Source organism: Panthera onca, chromosome D4 (genome assembly GCF_046562875.1).
Source record: "Panthera onca isolate mPanOnc1 chromosome D4, mPanOnc1 haplotype 2, whole genome shotgun sequence".
Classification (NCBI taxonomy): domain Eukaryota; kingdom Metazoa; phylum Chordata; class Mammalia; order Carnivora; family Felidae; genus Panthera; species Panthera onca.
Window position 1 is genome coordinate 20,905,611 of NC_138351.1, and position 23,101 is coordinate 20,928,711.

General features: G+C 39.4%; 1 protein-coding gene across 1 annotated transcript in view; it reads right to left on the reverse strand.

The window, feature by feature from the left end:
- Positions 1-555: 555 nt before the first annotated feature.
- The window catches only part of LOC132663408 (uncharacterized), a 51,214-nt gene continuing 28,668 nt past the window's right edge, over positions 556-23,101 (reverse strand). The window contains exons 4-5 of the mRNA XM_081790865.1: positions 6,115-6,185; positions 556-1,008 (exon numbers count right to left, since the gene is read on the reverse strand). Of these exons, the coding sequence (XP_081646991.1) occupies positions 586-1,008; positions 6,115-6,185 (494 nt within the window). The 3' untranslated portion in view covers positions 556-585. The remainder of the gene's footprint in view (positions 1,009-6,114; positions 6,186-23,101) is intronic.

The window sequence follows — 23,101 nt, forward strand, 5'->3', positions numbered from 1 at the left end:
ACATCCCCAGTAGGTGGGGGGAGGGTAGGATACAGGGGTGATTCTGGAAGGTTTGCCTCCTTTATGGGAAGAGCTGAGCATCCACTGCAAGTGTCTTGAGTCAGAACGTTCAGGATGACTTGGAGGTTAGGAGGGTGCGAGATATAGGAGATTCTGAGAAATAAAACCTCACTGCTTTTATTCCAGTCTCGTGGCCCCAGTGAATCCTGTGAGTCGTGAGCCAAGAGGACTTCTTACTATGAAGCTTCTCTTCTCATAAACGTACTCACAGGGGAAGTTTGCAAAAGCAGAACCAGGATTGTAATCAACAAGAGTTATAATAATTATTAAAGTTGTTAGCCTGAAGTTCATTTGTTCTTTTTCTTTCTTTCTTTCTTTCTTTCTTTCTTTCTTTCTTTCTTTCTTTCTTCCTCCTTTCTTTCTCCTTCCTTCCTTCCTTCCTTCCTTCCTAGCATAAATTTCCCTACAAAGGGAATTTTATTGAGGGCACTAGTTTATTTCACACTTAAAAGACCAACTGCAACCAAATGAAGTGAACGTAACCTCAAGATTTTATTGTCTTCATAATGTAACAAAATATGAAGCTTAGAACTGGATCACTTGGCTGTTTCTCTTCTTATCTCCTCCCAGTTCAGAATGCTTGCATCTCTTAATAGCCAGCATTCTCTTAGATCTGCAGTTGGGCTCAACACATTCAAGCCTCAGCACAGTCTTCTTTGTGGTTTTAGCCTTTTTCCAGAAAATTGGCTTAGTTTGCCTACCAGAGCCACTCTGCTTCCTGTCATAACGCCGCTTTCCCTGGACATAAAGAGAATCTTTGCCTTTCTTGTACTGTGTCACTTTGTGGGGTTGGTGTTTGCCACACTTCTTGCAGAAAGTCTGGCGGGTTTTCGGAACGGTCACTATGGCTGTGAGAAGGGTATCAGCACAGAAAGCTCTCTTTCTTTCTTTCTTTCTTTCTTTCTTTCTTTCTTTCTTTCTTTCTTTCTTTCTTTCCCTCTCACATGTCTAACTATTGGTCTCCTATTCTTTTACTTTCAAGTTAACACATCACCACTGAATTAAAATGCAGCAATTATTCATGATCATTCAGTGCATTTCGTTTTTCTTTAAAGCCTGTCTATGCCTGATATTACAACTTTTGATAGCGAGGCAGTTAAATGAAAAAGACAATCTTCTGTATCAAGATTTAGACTAAGGCAACTTACATTCCTAATGGTGTAAGCACTTTTGTCTGGTACTAGTAGAATGGATACATATGAGGGCTGTTAATTTAGCTCTAATGTGAGCTGCATGGGAAACGCTATAGGGGTTCTATTTAGTTTGTAGTAAACAACTTCGGAATCAATGTGTTTTCTTTACTGAAGACTTGCTTAGTGCATTGGAAAAAAATTCTATTAGTTTGCCTCATTTGGTAGTCACCACGCATCCTGACGTTTGAGCCAGTGGCCCCCATTAAGGCCGGCATGACTGTTTGTAGCAAAATGAACCAAGCCATCTGAATTCAACCTCAGTGTCATCATTCAAGCAAGCCAGACAGAGCCATGATTTAGGATTTTCCCAACATTTTATGGCAATTTGTTTCATTTGCCACAGGCCCGTAATGATGCAAATTGCCATAAAGTGGGATAATCAGGCAGTGGAAGTGTCATAAAACTGCAGGAGAAACAAATTTCCATCTTGGAACTTTGCATGCCGATGAATGTGGGGAAGAGTAAATGTGGACCTGGCTTTGCTGGTGTTATCTGGTTGCCAAGCTCTGTGCCAAGCAGAAATGATTCCATTTTGTCAATTTGTATTCATTTTGAGGCCAAAGAATGGGAGCAAAAGAGGACCTGAAAATGAAAGGAAGCCCCCGGCCAAAGTCTCTCCTCAGGTGTCTGGGCTGCGAGCCGGCAAGGGGTGATCCAGGGGAGAGGAGGCCAAATGTGTGCCATTAGATAGATGGAGGATAAATTAAAGGGCTGTCACAGATTGGAGTATTTTGGCCTTCTGAAATGTCATGGTACTTCTCCTGCTATGTTTTTGGGATCCCTGCCCTGCCTTGAACAGCCCTGCCTCTCTTCTGCCATGAACAGCTAGTGCCACGGAGGGAACCAACAGGCTGGAAATGGAATTGTTAGACCAAAGCTCTTCAGGCTGTGCTGAGACCTGGGACGTGGTTGAAATGAAAGAGTCCACTCTCACATATTCATTGCTTACCCTTGGAAGTGAAAATTTTGTTGTTTTTTGGTTTTTATGTTTTTAAATGCCTGAGAAACAGACTCCCTTTGTCTCTCTGCTTTTTTAATTTTCATTTGTTCTTCTCCTGGCCACATTCCTACCCTCTAGATCATTTACTTTACATGGTTCAGGTATCACGAGTCATGCCTTGAAGGATCACACAGCCTGAAATTTCCAGGTCTCACTCCACAGCTGATAATGGGATTGTTCTGTCTTTGCCCTTTGTTTGTATGTTGTCCATTTTGTTTGCTGTTTTGCAAGATTGCATTAATGGCACTGGTTTGAAAGCGCCCCAAGGACACATTCCGTAGCCTCACTCCTGCTAACTGAACTGGTTTTGACAGATATCTTAATAACATTTTAGCTCATTGCCAAGCTGCGAGGGGTAAGAGCTACATTCATTGCTCGTTTCTTCCTTTTTTAAAAAATGAAATATATCCCAGGAAGAACTTCTCTAAAGTTCTCTTCTGATTTTATTCTGTAAACTCAGTTTCTCATGGACTCCCCAATGAACAACTCCGCTTCCTGATTTTGACACTGTTGTGTCCTCAAAGTGACACAGTAAGGAGGATGAAAAAGTGGTATCTTTCTGGCTCTCCCAATGGTGATATTTTATCTATGGCTTTCACATATCGTCATTTTCATGTTCTTATGTTTCCTATTTAATTTAGTTTGTATTCTGTGATGTTCTTTTTAATGTGTTTAGAATATGAAAGATCCTGTTTTCAAACACTGCAACTGCCTGGTCTCAGATAATTGTAGCTGGTGTTGATTACACACACTTACTGAGAATGCACCACTGTGGTATTCCTTTACCTGCATGACCTCATTTTCAAAAACAAACCCATGAGGTGTTGTCCTTTCAAAATATTGTTTCATTTTAAGCGACAAAATGTGAACAGGATCATGTAGAGTGTTGAGTAGACTGATTTTCTTTCAAGCGCAGGGTCAGCTCTGCTGGGCTCTACTTTGTAAAGATGTCTTGCAGGATACACGGTCACACTTGATAATTGTGCATCTAAGTACAAGGTGGAAATTGCAGTTTGGAAATTGGAAAAGGCCTGAACAGATGAAAATTACATGATTTTTGGATACTTGGAAAAATTAATTACTTGGAAATGCATGTGGTATTGGTGAAATGACTGAACTTGATGTGGGAGTAGGGTTTCTCTTGAATGATCTGGTCTGTGGTCTCCACTAAAGTTAAAGTGCAAAGAATTAACATTTGCTTCTGGTGCCTCTTTAAACTTCCTTACTTCCTTCAAAGCCGTCTTCTTCCATGATGTTCTTGTCTTCTAAAAGTTTCCATGACTGTCTGGGTGTCTACTGTTTTTTTTTTTTTTTTTTTTTTTTTTTTTTTTTTTAGCGTTTATTTATTTTTGAGACAGAGACAGAGCATGAACGGGGGAGGGTCAGAGAGAGGGAGACACAGAATCTGAAACAGGCTCCAGGCTCTGAGCTGTCAGCACAGAGCCCGACGCGGGGCTCGAACTCACGGACCGCGAGATCATGACCTGGGCCAAGGTCGGACGCTTAACTGACTGAGCCACCCAGGCGCCCCGGGTGTCTACTGGTTTTATTTCTCCAGGGCTTACTTCAAGTCTAGCAGGACCTCCCTCCTACTGTTCTGTTCATAAACATTTCCTTTCAAAAGATTCTTGGTTTTTTTTCCTTCAATTTTAGGCAACTAAATGTGAACAGGATTATGTAGACTATTGAGTGGATTGACTCCCTTTCTAGCAGAGGACAAGTCCTCTTGGGTTCTTTTTTCTACAAATGGTGTCAACCAGCTTGAGCCCATTTTCCACTCTTATTTTCATCTTCATGGATAAGAAAGAATAAATAGAAGATATAAGGGGAAAGACAATGGCAAGGAATATTTTCTTGGGGGGCTTAGTGGTCAGGGTTAGCAAAGCATAGCAGTGTGTGTTTTGGTACGTGTTTATCATTGCAACCTCCACCAATTTTCATGGGATAAATACTCCCAAAGGAGCCTTTTCCAGGCTGTCCACATGATGTTACTGAATGTAGAGTTGGGAAGAGATGCTCAGACTTCCTAGAACATGCCAATTCTAGCATGCCCCTTTGCACCAGCTGGCCAAGCAAGAACTCCAGTTGAGGACTGGGAGCGAAGTTGACAGTGGCTGGCAAGGTCCTTTGGACAGATGAAGGGCCTATGGTATTTGTTCTGGAAGAACATAACTTTATTCAAATCATAAAGCCATTAAAAATGATGTAGTTAGTGAAAATTGTCAAAACCTCTAAGAACAACTTAGGACTAAGTGGTTGAATTTCTATAAAGAGTCTTGAATATTTTAGGGGATAAGATTAATTTTATAAATGTTATGGATTCTTGAGCAGGTGATTTTTGTATTTTTGATTTAACAAAAGGTTATTTATTCATGGAAAAAAAAATAAGGCAGCAAGAAAATACCAAATCTGTAACAGAGGCACAGCTTGCAGTGGATATTGTTATGTTAATAAATGAAATAAATACAGAGCTGTGCTGCAGCCCAATGCCAATTCCCCCCCCCCCACCCATTTCTATCAAATAGAATGAACTTTACATCTAAAAGGGCTGAACAAATGTTTGTGAGAGGGCATTGGTGTCTAGATTAGTTGCAACTTGGGGCCCCTGGGTGGCTCAGTCGGTTAAGCGTCCGACTTCAGCTCAGGTCATGGTCTCACGGTTTGTGAGTTCGAGCCCCGTGTTGGCTCTGTGCTGACAGCTCAGAGCCTGGAGCCTGCTTCGGATTCTGTGTCTCCCTCTCTCTCTCTGCCCCTCCCCTGCTCATGCTCTGTCTCTCTGTCAAAAATAAATAAACATTAAAAAAATAAAAATAAATAAATTAGTTGCAACTTGCTTTTTGTCCCACTATATATTAAGGCCAAGATAAGTACACTCAAGTCACTTATGTGGCTGGCACAAAATATTCATTAACAGTGGAAGAGTTAGGGACGCCTGGGTAGCTCAGTCAGTTGAGTGTCCGACTCTTGATTTCAGCACAATCCTAGGATTGTGGGGTTAAGCCTCACGTCGGGTTCTGCACTGAGTGTGGAGCCTGCTTAAGATTTTCTCTCTCTCTCTGCCTCTACCCCCAAGTCGAGTTAGAAACGGAATTAAAAGAAAAAAAAAAAACAATGAGAATTTCAAAAGATCTAGATCTGGAATGATGGGATGAATCTAATAAGACCACACTTACTAGGTGAAAATGTTAAGCCTCTACTGACCCAAAGGTCAGTAGTCTAACAGCCCAAATATGAGTGATTTCAGGTAATTGTAAACTTGATATAAATCCCCACCTTGGGTATCATGTAGATGCTGCAAATAAAATATAACACAAGGGCACACACTTTACTTGGAGAACATTGTACTATCTGGAGGAAGGGAGATCATTATTTCACTGTACTTTTCATCTATTAGTTTATCTCATTCACCATACTCACCCATTCATTCACTCATTCATTGACTCAATTAATAATTTGAGGATCTATAAAACCAGATAAGTGATGGATACAGAGTCATAAGATAGGCACTGCAATGCCCACATGGAGCTTATATACGGTCAGTTATTGTTCAGACTATGTATAAAGTACAATGGTTGGTCTTGGATATGACACTAAGGGAGTTGGTAAGAAAGTAAAATCTTCCCACAGGCTGGCAGTAAGATCAGTCTGGAATACATTGTCAGTCATGTAAGGAAGGGCTGAAGTAACCAGAGGAGAGAAGAGTTTAAGACCATGCCCCGGCTTTCTACAAATATCTGAATAATCATCAAAGAGCTCATGTGTTCCATATGGGAAGGGAAAAAGAAATGAGTAGTTATATCTGGATGAGTTGGGAGAGGAAGAGGGAAGGTTTAGCCAAATATGTAATTCTTAATCTGAGACTTGAAGGATGAATGGGGCATCATCATCATCATCATCATCATCATCATCATCATCATCAGAAAGGGTATTTCCTCAAGAGGAAGGAGCACTGTGTGCAAGTGCTCAAAGCCACACGATGGGAAGATCTTTGGTAACTGCCTGTGTTTTTGCGTGTTTGTAGTACAGAGAATAGGAGTTGGAGGGGAGAGTTGAAGGGGCGTGGCCAAAGATGAATGTGGAGACAAAGTCTTGGGTCAGATCCAGGAAGTCTTTTATGCCAGGGAGTTTAAATTCTATTTGAAGTCACTAGGGGAGGTGGGGGTGGGTGGGAATCAAAGAATTACAGGCAGGGGAGTGACATACTTAGATTTATGTTTCAGAAAGATCACTCTGGTGGCAGTGTGGAGGAAGGATTTGGGGGAGGGTAAGTTTCCTGACTCAAAGGGAAGGAGGAGTTTCTGACATAAATGACCCTAGGACTGTATTTTTAGGTTGAGTTTATCTCAGAGAGTCTGAAATGCATTGTCTTTGTAGCTGTGGTTCTTTTACACTGAGCTGGGTTGAGGGTCAAAAAAAGGTGTCTTTTCTTTCTGTACTCAGAACGCAGAGTATATAGTTTTCTCTTGGTGTGTCTGGTTCATCTTACCTCCTTCCTTCCTTCCTGCCTCCCTCCCTCCTCTTTCCCTCCCTCAAAGATGTATTGAATATCTCATAGGTGACAGCCCTGTTCTTGGTCATGGAGACATAGCAGATATACAGATAAGTTCTTGAGGGTTGGGAAGGGGGAGGAATAGAGACAAACAATAAACAAGAAAACACATGAAAGGTAATTTCAGGTGGTTTTAAGTGCTGTGAAGTTACTACAACAGAGTAACTTGATTGGCAGTAGCTTGGGTAGGAATAGGTTTGTCAGGTGGGTTAGTCCAAGCAGTCTTTCTTAGGAAGTGATACTTGAATTGAGACCTGAATGAGGATGAGGCAGTCATCTTTAGATCAAAGGGAGGCTCTCCAAAGAGGAATAACCCACAGGATCAGAATTATTTTGTCATATTCAAGGAAATTTTCGTGCTATATGGAACGAAGACAGTCAATGAGTGGGAGGGTAGTACTAGACAAGGTCAGAAAGGGAGGTAAAAGGCAAGCAAAATACAGTCATAGGATTCATAGGCCTTGGTATAAGGTTGGGGTTCCATCTTACCTGTATTGTAAAGAAATCACTCTGGCTGCTTCTAGTGGGAGGTGGATTGCAGTGAGGCAGGAAAAATAGCAGAGAAACAAAATGAAAGTTATTGTAGATGTCCAGGTGAAAAAAAATATGGCCTCTACTATGGTGGTGGCAATGGTGATGGAGAAAAGTTGGTGGGTTCTGGGGATCAAGCCAAGAGAACTCACTGATGGATTAGATATGGGGAGTGAGACACAAGAGAAATCAGGAATGAGCCCTTGATATTGTGGTTCACCAATGTTCCAGTTTTGGGGAGATAGGAGAGGCTGAGGGAGGAAAATAATTGGATGGGAAAACCAAAAGTTCTCTTTTTTCTGTGTTAGCTTTGATATCCTTGTCAGGCTTTAAGTAAAGATGTTAAGGAGATGGTTAGATACCTGAGACTGAAACTTAGTGAGGTGAGGTCAAAGCTGGAGATAGGAATTCAAGGGGTACTGGTATTAAATTCATGATGGTATGATTAGCAGCTCACAAGGTGTTCACTTGGTCAAGTGATGGTGGTCTCTCCTAACTCACTACACCAGCACACTTAATATTTGGTAGATACTTAATAACTGTTTACTTATTGCCCTGAACTATACTAGACTGTTCCGGAGCATTAAAGATAAGTACATTGGGGCGCCTGTGTGGTTCATTTGGTTGAGCATCCAACCTTGGATTTTGGCTCAGGTCATGATCTCAGTTGTTGAACTGAGCTCCACTTCAGGCTCAGAGCTGAGGATGGAGTTTGCTTGGGATTTTCTCTCTCTCTCTCTCTCTCTCTCTCTCTCTCTCTCCCCCCCCCTCTCTCCCCCCCTCTGCCCCTCCCCCACTAGTGTGCACGCGCACGCTCTCTCAAAAAAAAAAAAAAAAAGAAATAAAAGATAAGTGCATTACTTCCAAGTATTTTGGCTGCTTCCTACCAAAAATGTATCTTTGTCTTTATGGTTAAAGTCTGGGAGGATATACAGAAGGATATACAGAGGATATACACAAAAACATTTTGTGTTTGTTGAACATGTCCTCTTGGGCACGTGGAAAGAAGTTTACAAGAGTGTTTCTTCTCCATCTCCTCCCTTCTGTATTTAGAACTCATTGGCTTCTAAAGAGAATTCAAGCATTGGGTCTCTAGTCTTATTGGATGATTTTAATGATATTTCAAACTGAAATTTTAAGCCATATAAAATTGCTCTTTATAACAAAATATCCTCAGTATGCACATCTAAATCTACATCACAATGGGAGTTAGTATCCCCAGAACTGCAGTCACTTGGACTTGGATCCTGATATTAGTGTTCTTTTCCTTCTGACTGTTCTAGAATTTTTTATTTCTGCCTCAATAAAATACTACCTACAGTTTAAAATACTGCTTAACATTTGTGCAGTAATCTGACTGTAAGCTTTCATTCTTTTTTTTTTTTTTTTTTTTTTTTTTTTTTTTTTTTTTTTTTTAACATTTTTTATTTATTTTTGGGACAGAGAGAGACAGAGCATGAACGGGGGAGGGGCAGAGAGAGAGGGAGACACAGAATCGGAAACAGGCTCCAGGCTCCGAGCCATCAGCCCAGAGCCTGACGCGGGGCTCGAACTCACGGACCGCGAGATCGTGACCTGGCTGAAGTCGGACGCTTAACCGACTGCGCCACCCAGGCGCCCCAAGCTTTCATTCTTAAAAATAAGATCACAACTAGTTTAAGGCATGAGAAATGAATATTTTCTTTGAACAGCAATTCAAGTCATCTATTAATTACTAGAAAGATTCTGGGTGCCAACTTTTACTGATTTTTCTTATTGTTGGCACTCTGTGTAAAGACAGACTGATGATATACTCTTGGTTCTCTTTCCTCTCTTATTTTCAAATCTTTATTCCATTTCACGAATGCTTTTGAAATCCAAGTAATTGAAGAGCTTGACAAGATTTGGAAGGGACGAGAGTCTGGTCGTGATGATACAGCTGGTCCCAGGGGAAGGTGAAAACACTACTCTTAGTTGTCTTAACATTTATTTCTATTATGGAGCCTTTCTCATGGCTCTGCAGACCAAATTCCAGCTGAGGTTTGTACTGAAGACAGCATGATATAGACTCTCACGGATGGGGCTGAGAAATATTCTTTAAAAATGCATTCTGTTCATTTCCCGGGAAAGATATGAAGGCATATTTTCAAATTACCTAATCATTAATGTTAGGATGAAAGTTACTGATTCTGTAAAGTTTTATAATAACAATCTAGGTTTTATTTTAAATTAATGTCACAGGTACATTAGATAAAAATGTTCAGTTCATTTGTTTATATGTTAATTATATCTATTTCACGACATGTAATACACACTTTTTACATCATGTATAATGCATTTTAATTTATTCACTGTGTCGCAATTGAGTTATCTCTATGGATTTCCTAATTTATGTTATAAAAAACCTTTGCAAAAAGATAAATTCTTTGTTCCTACTGATCTTTAAAACAGATTTATGGCTTTCAAATAATAGCCTCAGAAGTTAAAATTTTAATATCATTTTAATGTATTCTCTAAACACTACTTCAACATTAAATCTTGCTTTTAACTCTTGTATTATCCTATTTTTCATTATACTTTACCAGCATGAGCATCCGACACCTCCTTATTCTCTCTTTAGAGGATTATATATTAAAGTTGGAAGACCTTCAAAGTTCATTTCATAAATGGGACGATTGAGGCTGAAGAGAGCTTCTCTCTGTATCTGCATAGTCCTATCATACTGATCTCATCCTTATAGAGAGTGACATTTTCAACATCACCTTCCTTAGAAGTAATAGACAAAATCCAAAGAGACTGGTTGAGTTTGCAAACATATATTCAACCCCCAAATTCCCATGAAAGGAGCATTCGCCCAAAATGAGTAATAAATTACCTAATGGGACATGACCCAGTAAAGGGAAAGCTGAGAATGTGACCAACTGAAATTTGGGATATAAGCTGTGGCGTCCTTGACTAATGCATCTGCCTTTCTTGTGTCAACTAAAATTCCCACGGTTCATTTCTAGTAGTGCGGCCTTCACAAAGAGGGCATGGCCAGAAATTTTGTTTAAATACAGAACGTAGCCCAGGAAATGGGAAGGAAGGGTGGTTTCAATAATGCGGCTCGGAGAGTATGACAGATTTTATGAGTTCTGAGCATTGGGGAAAATTTTTTTCTCCTTGTTCTCAGACTTCGCTACTCCTCAAATTAAAAAGCCAAGAGCAGTTTGGAAAGAGACTCACGGTAGTGGAAGAAAGAGTGGGTGGCAGACGTGCCAGATCAGGAGAGGTGTGTCAGTAGCAACGTTTTGCAGAGTGAACATCTACATTTCCCGCACGTACACGGGTCTGTGCACTGTGCAGCAGAACCATGGATGGCTCCAGTGGTAGAAATGTACTTGTTGGAGCCTTTGTCTTTAAAGTCTCTGAGAAATGGCAGAATGCCAGATGGAGATTTTTTTTTTTTTGCCACCGGTATTCAGATCTTTGATGTGGGAAAATGACATTACAATGGAGATTGCTTAGGGGAAGACAGGTGGACAGGTGTATCTCACCTGCCACTTGCAGTTACGGTTTTAGTGCTTAGAAGGAGCATATCTCGTAAATAGCCCCTCATTATCGTAAGGTCTTGTCAGACGCGTTTCTTTCTGATGATGACATGTGTCACACTGGTTCTAAGAAGAAGTATGACGCAGAAGATAATTTGTTACTGAAGACCCAGCTGTCTATTAAATCTTTTTTCCTTCTGCCTCAAGTTTGCTTCCCAAACCTGTTCTCAGCAAAGGAATTGTACCCTCGCAGCAGCTTACAGTGTCAAAATCAGACAATGGCTAAAACGGTTAGCCTTCTTAGGATATTTGCATTTTATCAGAAATTGAAATCTTGAACCAAGGAAATGAATGCCTGAGGTGCAATTTTCAAGCAGTTAATGAGCTAACTAATAAGGATTTTGTTTTTAGTAGCAAGAGGACTTTCTTCTTACCTTAAAATTATGCCAATTAAAAAATAAAACCAAACAAATGAAATAATCCATGGGCATTTGATGGGTAAAATTTATATTCATTTTTATTTTAATTTCAAACATTTCAACAGTATTTCCACTTCCAGAAATTATATCTATGTGAGCTTTAGAAATATAAAAATGTAATTATTGTGCTATAAATTTGCATTTTTTGAGTTTTTGTTAAATTGACATATAACTGATGTATTAGCTTCAGGTCTAGAACATGATTCAATATTTGTATATATTATGAAATAATAACCACACCTAATAAGTCCAGCTAACATTTGTCATTTTCTTGTGATAAGAACTTTTAAGACCTACTTAGCAACTTTCAGTATTTTTAAAGTTTAATTGAAATGATCTTTGTACTTCCTCTACCTGATCCTGGATTTGAATACATGTTGTATAATTTGAAATATCTTTGGAATTCTAGACTCAGGACTAGAGGATCAGTGGGTAAATTAAACCTTGGTCTAATGCTCTCACTGACTTGATGTGTATGTTTTGGAAGTCCTAGATAGACTTGATGTGTATGTTCTGGAAGTTATAGATATAAATATATAAAACAGTATATTTTGTGACGCTATCCCAACTAGGTGATAGCCTTGAGAGGGAAGAAACAGATTATAGTTACAGGGGTTCATCAGTGAGCCAGGACTAAGTAGAGAAGATGCATTGGTGGATGTGATCAATGATAAAGAAGAGAGAGAACTTGGAGTCTGATGGGCAGAAGTTTCAAGTGTGGTTCTCTCATTTATTAGCTGTGACAGTTTGTGTAGTAAGTTTATCCTCTCTGAAGATTAGTCTTTTCAGAATATGTAGTATATGTAGTATATATAGGGGAAATAACATACTGCATAAATTGGGAATCATGGTCTAAGCAGAACATCAAGTTCAGTATCTAAGATGACACAGAAATGAAATAGGAAAGAGAACTTCAGAATTCAGATTTTCAGGCTTGAATTAGGATGTTTATTGCTTTCGAATTGTGACCATGGATTAAGGTTTTTTTCTTTGAGTTGGAAGCCAAATGTATTATGAGTGAAGCAGCAATGATAATACCTGCCAGATACAGTTACATCTCCTAACACGGAGACCAACACCAGATACACCTTATGAGCCTGCCCTAATTCCCTAAGGTACTGTCACCTCCCAGACCTTCAGTTATATGGCCAAGGACTCTGCTTGGATCCGTGCTGCTCAGCTTAGTGGAGCTGACGAGTTGTCACTGAGCGGCCAAATATGCTCCATATTTTTGACTTTTTTTGCTACTTCAGGACTCCACTGAGACCCCCATAAGAATGCATGGGATGTGGAATGATGCCACCCAGAAACATGGGGCGGTTTATTCCTTATGGCACATATTTTCATCAGTGTGCATCAGGGGATGGGGAGAACATGGAAGATAAACCCTCACCGACTCCACCACCATGTCTGAGTTTATCCACATATCCTATCTGAAGAAATCCCATAGGGCTGAACTAAACTCACCTGGAGAGATGTATGGTTGATTCCTGGCCCATCATGATGCCATGACCAGTGTAATAATGCAATAGCTTGCCTCCCTTTTCATCCTTCTCTATCTTTTTAAACTTATCCCTCATTTTCCCTACGCTAGAACTGCACCTCTCGAAAGTATCAACAAAAAATTCTTAAGATTCTTTTGCCTAGAGAAGCCAGACTAAGATGATGCTTAGCACTTAGAAGTTGTTCATTAAATATCAATTTTCCTTTCTTCCTTTTTAAAAAATATTTAAAAAAAATTTTATTTTTTTTTTTTTTTTAGCGTTTATTTATTTTTGAGACAGAGAGAGACAGAGCATGAATGGGGGAGGGTCAGAGAGAGGGAGACACAGAATCTGAAACAGGCTCCAGGCTCTGAGCTGTCAACACAGAGCCCGACGCGGGGCTCGAACTCACGGACCGCGAGATCATGACCTGGGCCGAAGTTGGCCGCTTAACAAACTGAGCCACACAGGCGCCCCTAGAAAAAATTTTTTAAAGTCAGCTCTTTGCCCACCTTGGGGCTTCAACTCACAATCCTCACATCAAGAGTTTCATGCTCTGCTGAATGAACCATCCAGGAACCCCTGCCTCCTTTCTTCCATTTCTATTAATTTTATCTGGCTTTGCTCAGTTTAAGGCTGAACTTTGACTTTGGTGTCTTAGTTGCCTCCATTCCTTGTCTTATCTTCCTGAACTCATATTCTACCTCAGGTACTGATTTTTCATGTTTGTTTTTCATTTGGGCCTGAAAAGCAATCTATCCCTTTGATGTTTGGTTTCTAGAAATCTTGAGTTGGTCTAAATAGACCCTGATAGAATGCTCCTATGTAGGCTCTTAGCTTAGAACTCTCCATGTACAGGGAGTTCATGATTCATTTTACTTGTATGAGATTTATTGATTCCTGAACTTTGCTAGGACAGCCATTTTGATTTGAGAACAGCATATACATCTGTATTTAGACTTTAGTGAGTCTTCCTATGGTTTTTTAATGATAGAGTCATTGTTCGAGAGAATAGAAGAATTTGGGGTCATGCAAACTCTAGATTATTTTCATGTGAGAAGGTGTCAATCTGAGGAATGAGAGGGTTTCCTGCAGATTAGAATTCTCTCTCCTATAGTTAGAGACTTATGGCAACCCCTTTTTAGTAGATCTCATGCTTAGTTCTCAATAGATAAAGGTAGATTTTGGATATCCAACCTCAGACCCATCTTGGGAAGCATAGATACTTCCTGTTTCCAGACCTGGTAGGTGACCAGAGTGCCTTTTCATCTCTGTTAGATGTGTGAGGACTGGGATAGTTCATGCAGACTTCATGGAGGAGTTGAGGCTTGGGTGTCACCATGAAGACTGTTGATTTTCTATAAGCCCGTGTTTCTGGGTTTTCTCACAGCATACACTGCTTTGTTTCTTCATCCCAACCAGTCAAAAATCCTAATGGTTAAAGATCCATTTCAAATATCACTTTCTCTATGTAACTCTTCCTCATTTTCCTGTCTGAAAGTAATTGCAACCTCCTTTGGGTTTCCACATGCTCTGTTTATGTCTCTTTTTAGAAAAAAAATTTTTTTTCCTTAACATCCATTTATTTATTTTTTATTTATTTTTAAATTTTTTTTTAACATTTATTTATTTTTGAGACAGAGAGAGACAGAGCATGAACAGAGGAGGGGCAGAGAGAGAGGGAGACACAGAATCCGAAGCGGGCTCCAGGCTCTGAGCTGTCAGCACAGAGCCCGACGCGGGGCTCGAACTCACAGACAGATCATGACTTGAGCTGAAGTCGGACACTCAACCGACTGAGCCACCCAGGCGCCCCTGTTTATGTCTGTTTATATACAGTCTTGTGTTATTGGCACACTTGTTTTTTTGTACATGAACAACTGCTTGAGGGCAGGGGTGGAATCTTATGTATCTTTGTGTCATGTCTTAGCACAGCATTTAGCACATAAGGTATTTCAAAATATCTGTTGTATTGAATTTTCTCTGTCCTTCATCTCAGACATCTTGAATATTTAGTTTGTGCCAAGAACTATGTTAAACATTATGTAATTCAAATCAATTCTCCTAACTTGGACTCAGCAAAGATCACTAAGAGAATGTCTTCTGAATTATAGTCCTTAGAAGAGACCAATATTCAGAACTGGGAGTTTTACAAAGAGCGTTTCAGGTGGGGATCACTGATTGGTTTGAACAGATCTACATGACTCTTTTCCCCTCAAGATCACTTTCCCCCTTTTGCCTTTGAGTCTTTCTCTGCCGCTGTCTTCGAATTTTCTCTGATTTAAAATCTTCCCAGCTTTCTCCCACTTTCCAAATGACTTAGACTTTAACCCCGTCAAGTGTTGTAATTTGTGGGAATTTAAGGTGGCTACAGACATGCGGTGTTCTGCTCTGTTTCCCATTTTATTTTCTGTGGAGGGAATACTCCTTCTGAGAATTGTTTTAGAACAATTATTAGTTGGTAGGTAAAATGATGCTGTTCAGATTCAGTATGAAAGGCCACCCAGTTTTTAGAGTAAAGCTTTCTGTAGAGATGGAAGTATTCTACATCTGTCTTGTCCAATACGGTTGACACTAGCTACTTGTGGCTAATTGAGCCCTTGCAATATGGCTTGTGTGACTGAGAAACTGAGTTGTAAGTTTTATTTGATTTTAATTAAAATGTAAATAGCCCTGTGTGGTTAGAAGCCGCTGTACTGGTCATTGTAGGTATAGACCAATGACAGTTATTGTCTCACATTTTTCTATGAACACATAAAAATGCCCTTGGATAAGTACTTCTGGATAAATACTACCAGTATTTTGGTACTTTTGGATAAGTACTTTGGATAAATACTACCTGTATTACATTATCTTCCCTTTTGCAGATTCACCATGCACACAAATGTGATAAAGGCTCTAAGAAATCTTCCTTCAAAAACAAAATCTGTTTATATTAGTTTAACCCAGAATTGTCTGCTCTCAGGTGACCGTGGAATCCACTCTCCCCCTCCTCCAGCATTAATTCTTTTTTTTTTTTTTAACGTTTATTTATTTTTGAGACAGAGAGAGACAGAGCATGAACAGGGGAGGGGCAGAGAGAGAGGGAGACACAGAATCTGAAACAGGCTCCAGGCTCTGAGTGGTCAGCACAGAGCCCAACGCGGGGCTCGAACTCACGGACCGTGAGATCATGACCTGAGCCGAAGTCAGACGCTTAACCGACCGAGCCACCCAGGCGCCCCCAGCAGTAATTCTTATAAACAACTTGTGGCCTCATTCTGCAGAACTCTTGGAAAAAGTCTCCTTCAGACCATTTTCCCTATCAAAAGCTTGTGTTATGTGTTTAGCCAGGCTTGTTCCCTCTTCTATTTTGTGGAAACAGAAGGGTGACTTAAGTAAGCATAACGGGTAGCTTTCTCTAACCTTTACACAATCTGTTCTGAGGAGATGGGGCGTTTATATTTGCCCCATAGGCACGAAGCCATGGAGACTCTGAAATGACGCTTTATGGAGGGATGGTATGTTTTCTAGATATAGCTGTGGCTGAGCCTGGCTCGCATTTAGTCCTTGGAACCATATGTCCCCAGTTTGACCTAAGCCACAGGTAGGCCTCCTTTTTGTGGGCCTTAGAGAGACAATCATCTGTCCCCCACTGGAGTCGCTGTTGTCATGGGTTTATCCCACCAACAATAATACAGGAAGGAGTATGATAACGTCCAGTTGTCTTTTCCTCTTACTCGTAATAGACCAGCTAGTGATGCTTCAGATGAAATTGGTCTGAAGGCTGAGAGCAGGTCCATTATTGGGAGCATTTGCTTTAAATTATGAAATTCAGGAAGGCTTGTGGCAGAGAGGCGGCCAGTTCTGCCGCAAAAGGCGCTCGCTTGTCTGTTTCTTGCATTCTGTTAAATATTTCTTATTTCCTCAGAATACACCACAAGGACCATTTGACTGTCCCCTCTGGCTTCTGCATCTTGCTTCCAGCATGAACAGACAGGTAATAACCGTTCAGCAGGGCCATTACCTCTTCTAAAGACTATTATCAAAATGGTCATTATACATAATGGAGATTATTACAGGCAGCCTGAGAGATTTTTTAGATACATCTCTCCAGTAATAGGTGGCCTTTTTTAGCCTTATATATCTGTGGGGATAATACCAGGGCACAGAATACATGACAAATGATGATTTTTAGCAAAACTCTGTCAGCTTTTAATGCATTAATTGGATTGTGGATTTAAATTGTATTTATGCAGAAACTCTTACATTTTACTCTTGGCAAATACACGGCATGGCAGGAACATTTCAAGAATAGACGTTAAAATACATAGAATGTATCGTCCATGTTTATACTATGCAATCACATATGCAAGGATACTGGCAGTAATGAATCCTTTGAGAACAAAGTCTTTTATAATGAAGTGGCTGGTCTGTAGTCAGCCAATCAATAAGTATTTATAGACCTTGGGCTTCATGCCAGGCCCTGGAAATATGGCAGTTAGAATACACAGAGGGAAGCTTAGACACTTAGGGTCTAGAAGTCTGTTTTTTTTTTTTTTTTTTTAAAGTCAAATCTCAACATTTTAGTCCCATGAAGATAAAACCTCCTTATATATCTTCCTTTTGTCCCCAACTATTTGAAGGTTAATAGGTCCTGTTCCAGGTAAAATGTGAATTTTGCTGTGTGATACACAGTTGGTTGCTTACCAAATGGCCTTTCTCCCTTAGAGCAATGACTTTATTATTGTTTGGTCGGTAAGGTATAATATATACCTTAAGTCAAGTATAATAAGATGTTAATATGGGCTTCTTGGCATTTCAGGAATGACTCATGACCCAAGAACAAAAAAAAGTAGTTGCCTAGTAATAGGTCATTCCAAAGAGCGATGGTGGTGGTATTGGGTCACTGATGCCTGATTTGCAAAAGAGGTATCAAAAAAACCCAGTTTTGTAAACCCTCACCCAGCATCCTTTTTGGAGTGTAAACAGTTTGAGGTTAAAGTGAGTAGGGAGAGTAATTTTTGAAAAAAGTTGTTGGAGAGCTGTGGCATTTTGCTTTCTCACAGTGGGACTTACCCCTCACTTGATAAGTGAGAGGGTTTTGAAAAGAGCACAGAGATCTTGTCATTGGTACTCATGGGGTTGATAGAGCAGAAGGAACTAGTACTTGACCTTTCCTGAGAAAGGCCAGGGACTTTGGTTAGCAAGTTACTCTCATAACCAGGCAAGGAAAGGTGGCTTCGTGGAATGTGTGGTACTAACAGATTTTATGGTGCCAGTGATAAATGAGTGTTTTGTCTGGGCCAGATAGGGTCATTGAGGAGAAAGAGCTGAGCTGTTCTGGAAGGAACCTACTGAGTCCCCTTTTTCCAAGAGGGTCATCTGGAGGGGCACTAGAACTCTTCTTAGAGCTGATGAGGGACAGTTGTTATGGCCTGATGCAGGAGACATTGCATTTATGGGTACCTCAAAGATGTCCCAGCTTTAGGAATTTCTTTTGCAGCACATTTTACTCATCTGCTCTGTATCTTACGATTGAAATCGTCCTGTTTGGTACATTGGTAAAATAATATCCTGCCAGTTTCCTCTCTCTGGGCCTGCCTTGCTGAAGATGTTAGTCCCTACTTTGGATGTCCTGTAGGGTTGGCTGCACTCCCAAACCTCCAGTAAAGAGAGAGGAATCTACAGTTGGTCATTATTTTTTGCCCACATGGTTTTTTTTTTCTGTTTACCCCCCCCCCCCATAATCTCTCACCTCCCACATGCTCTGTGACAATAGCAAGATTTTCCTTCTGTTAACCTGCGTGTAACCACCCTAAATCACTTTCAATCAGCATAGTTGACTCCATCTTTGATTCCATAGTTAAGCACCTGTCTCCAAACTGGCCAGTTGGCATAGTCACATGTGTTTAACACAGTGATTAGTTCTGAGATGTGATCTAAGGTGATCTGAGGAATTTTGCCGGGACTATTTAGAAGAGGTATTTTCTTTTTACTAGGATTGCTAAGCAGGTAAGATGTAAAGGAGGGGTACTGATGGTTTACTTGCTTCTTGTCAGCTTACCTCAGCAGAAAGCATAGCCAAGAGTCAGCCAGAAAGATTTGTGGTGACCCCATTTGAGCATCTGTATCCAAACATGTCTGAAATTATAACCATTCTACTTATAAGAAAAGAGTAAATTGCCCCCCCCCCAACCATTTTGTATTGGATTTTGTCATTTAGAACAAATAAAGATCTAACTGAGGAGTATTTATATTATGGTTAAGCTGCTCCGATCAGGGGTTAAAAAAATTATTTCCCTCCCTACTTTCTAAGAAGGGAAAGTTTTAAACGTATGGAATGAAGAAATAGTAGCAAATTGATTTCCGTATGTTCTCTACCCAGATTTTAACAATTAACTCTATCTTTGCTGTATATTTTAGACATTATGACATATTATTCTAGATATTTCAACACATCTAAAAATAAAGAATTCTGCTGTATAAACACGATACCATTATCCCACTTAAGAAAATTGCCTGTAATTTGCTTTATTCTAATATTCAGTCCATATTTAAACTTCACTCTTTTTTTCCTAGTATGTCTTTTACAGATGAGTTTAACAGAATGAGTTTCCATTGAAGGTTCACACATTGATTTTGATTATTAAATCTCCTTAGAACTGTTTCCCATCATGTTATTTTTTAATGACATAGACCTTATAAGGAGTCCAGGCCAGTAGTGCTAAGAAATGCCCTTCATTTTGAATTTGTCGGATTGTTTCCATATGATCTCATTTAAGTCATGAAATGCTAGTAAGTTGGAAGGTGTAACTGTACCCTGTGAACTACTAGTAAATCAGACGTTATGTCTAGAAGCTTGATTATGTCCAAGTTAGTGTTTTATTTCTTTTTTAAGAACACTTAGAGATAAATAACAAGCGTTGGAAAACAGGGAACTCTTGTGTACTGGTGATGGGAATGTAAATTGGTGCAGCCACTATGGAGAACAGGATGGGAGTTTCTCAAAAAATTAGAAATAGAAAACCATATGATCCATCAATCTGACTTCTAGAAATTTACCCAAAGGAAATGAAATCACTATCTCAAAAATATATCTGTACCCCCGTGTTCATCACAACACTGTTTATAGTAGCAAAGATGAAGAAACGACTCAAGTGTCCATTGACAGATGAATGGATAAGAAAACTGTGATGTATATTAGGGAAATATTATTCAGCCAAAAAAGAAAAAAGAGGAGAATTCTTGCCATTTGTAACAATAGGTAAGGACCTTGAGGGCATTGTGCTAAGTGAAATAAGTCACAAAAAGGAAAATATTATATGATAACACTTATCTTTGGAATCTTAAAAAACTAAACTCACAGAGAGCACATTGGTGTTTTCCAGAGGAGGTAGGGGGCAAAATAGGTGAAGGTGGTCAAAGGTAAAAACTTGTAGTTAAAAGATAAATAAGTCTTGGGGATGTTATGTGCAGCATGGTGACAATACTTAACAATACTGTGTTGTGTGTGGAAGTTTCTCTTTTTTTTTTTTAATTTTTTTTTTAACATTTATTTATTTTTGAGACAGAGAGAGACAGAGCATGAACAGGGGAGGGGCAGAGAGAGAGGGAGACACAGAATCTGAAACAGGCTCCAGGCTCTGAGCGGTCAGCACAGAGCCTGACGCGGGGCTCGAACTCACGGACCGTGAGATCGTGACCTGAGCGAAGTCGGACGCTTAATCGACGGAGCCACCCAGGCGCCCCTGTGTATGGAAGTTTCTAAGGGAGTAGATTTTAAAAGTTCTCATCACAGGGTAAGTTCTCACCCAGGTGGGCGGCTCAGTTGGTTAAGCATCCAATTCTTGACTTAGGCTCAGGTCATGAGCTCACGGTTTGTGGGTTCGAGCCATGTGTTGGGCTCTGCACTGACATTATGGAGCCTGCTTAGGATTCTCTCTCTCCCTCTCTCTGTCCCTCCACTGCTCATGCTCCCTCTTTATCTCAAAATAAATAAATAAATCTTAAAAAAAAGTTCTCATCACAAGAAAAAATAAAGTACATGTGGTGATGGATGTTAACTTATTGCAATCATTTTGCGATATATACATATACCAAATCATTATGCTGTACGCCCAAAACTAATAAATGTTATGTGTCAATTATATCTTAATTAAAAAACTGCCCTAAAATTTCATAGGGATGTGATATTGTAGGTGATATGGTAACATGTTGTTCCCATTGCTCACATAGGTCAGGTTGCTTAAAACTAGGGATGCTGAGCTTGACTGTTTTGCTTGAGATGGTGATTCCTATCTCATTATATAGGTACAATTTTTTCGTATCCTTTATCCTTAATAAGTAATCTATGTTGTTGTGAGATCATACTTTAGCATCATGAAAATCCTAAAATACTTCCACATTTGTTTTCCTTTTTCTGTAAAGAAGAGTTTTGCTTTCTTCTCTCCCTACCTCCATTTGAAATTTTTCTTCCCCTCTCCTTTTTTCTTTTTCTCTTTCTCTCTCCTTGCTCTTTCCTTCCTTCTTTCCTTTTTTCTTCTTTCCTTCTCTCTCTTGTGTTCCTTTCCCCACTTTAGAGTTGGTATGGTGTTGATGGATTTGTTTGGTTTTGTTTTTATAAGAATGTCTTTATTTTTATCTCTTTGAAGGATATCTTCAATGGGTTTTGAGTTCCAGGCAGGCAGTTCTTTCTCTCAACTTTGAACATACTATTCCGTTATCTTCTGACTTGCATCGTTTCCGTTGAGAAGTCAGCTGGCAGTCTTACCGTTGCTTCTTTGAATGTAAAGTACCTTTTATTTTTGACTACTTTTAAGATCCTTTTGTTTCCTTTATATTTAAATTGTTTTACTATCATACACATAGGTCTAGTTTTTCTTGTATTCTATGGCATGACAAGAATTATAGATGTCTCTACTGAGAATTATTGAAATCTCACTACATCACTCTGTTTTAACTCCTCTAGCTTTACCAGTTTACTTATTTTGCTATCGATTTATGTATTATTGTCACTTTCTAATTGAAAAACAACACAAGCCCACAGAAAAATATTAAAGTTATATATTATAATATCGTAGAGACCATCTTGTAATGGTAGGTTGCAGCTAGTCCTCAAGAACAAACTAGAGCAAGGAACTTAAATCGTAGGTAAGAATTTCTTACCATCTTTTTTTTCCCCATACAGCTGTTAGTTTTTATATTCCTTTTCATACTTCTTTTGTTCCCCTTTTACTGCAGACTTGAATCTATCTATGCATACATAGCAGAAAAAAAGTGCTTAGAGTTTCTAAGTTTATGCCTTCTCCAATCAAGAAAGCAAACAAACCATGTCTATAATGTACACCTAATTCCTTCCCTGAGAAGAATTTCATAGCCCCAGTGGCAAGAAGGGCAAAGCAGATCCATCCAATTGGCCCAAGCCAGACTGGGTATTTTTAAGGTCATGGCTTCTGAGAGGCCAATGTTGTAATCGTATGTATTGAGGGGGAGAATTTGGATAGACAAGTCAGTAAGTGTTGGCTACAACTTCCCATTGTCTGTGGAAGCCGGTCCCTATGTTGCTTTACTTTGTAGAAGACGAGCTTTCCAGAATGTAAAAATGTCTTGTATGTAGACCAGCTAAGAGTCATCTTAAATATTATCAGATTTTAGAAACTTAAGATACTTTTTGCCAGCTGTAGGGTCCTGATATCCATAAAACAATCTTTTGGAAAGCTAACCTTAAGTTGTACTTCCCCCTACTCAAGCTCTTGCCCTAGGCCATATCATTCTCTTTCAACATTTTTGTTTTTTAAACTATGTTCTGCTCTTCCCTAGGTGCAAGATCTCTGTGTGTATGTTTGATGAGTACTGTCACATCTTACAGTGTTTTATGTGATGTTAAATAACTTTTATACCATCTTCCTTTTATCTGATATTGCAGAAAGCAGCCCTCTGGTTCTTTAGCTGTTTTGCTTTTGGAGTAACTGGAAAAAAAGCATATCACAGGAATGAATCTTCTTTATTAAGAAAGGAATAATCCTCCATAGATTTGATATCTCAGAGCAATGTATTTAGCATCATTTATATGAAAATGAAGTATATGCTTAAAGCCCAACAACTGCTTAGATGTTCTTAAAGTAAAAAGTTTTAATTTACTTCAGGATCTGAAAATATCAGCATAGACCTCATTTAAAACTATGTTTGACCTTTTTTTTTCTTTTGCTTCTTGTGCTTTTACTGTATACCCTTAATGTATGTGTGTATGTATACATGTGCACACACCACATTTTAGTAATTCTGACATCTAAAGGAAAACCCTTTCCCTCACAT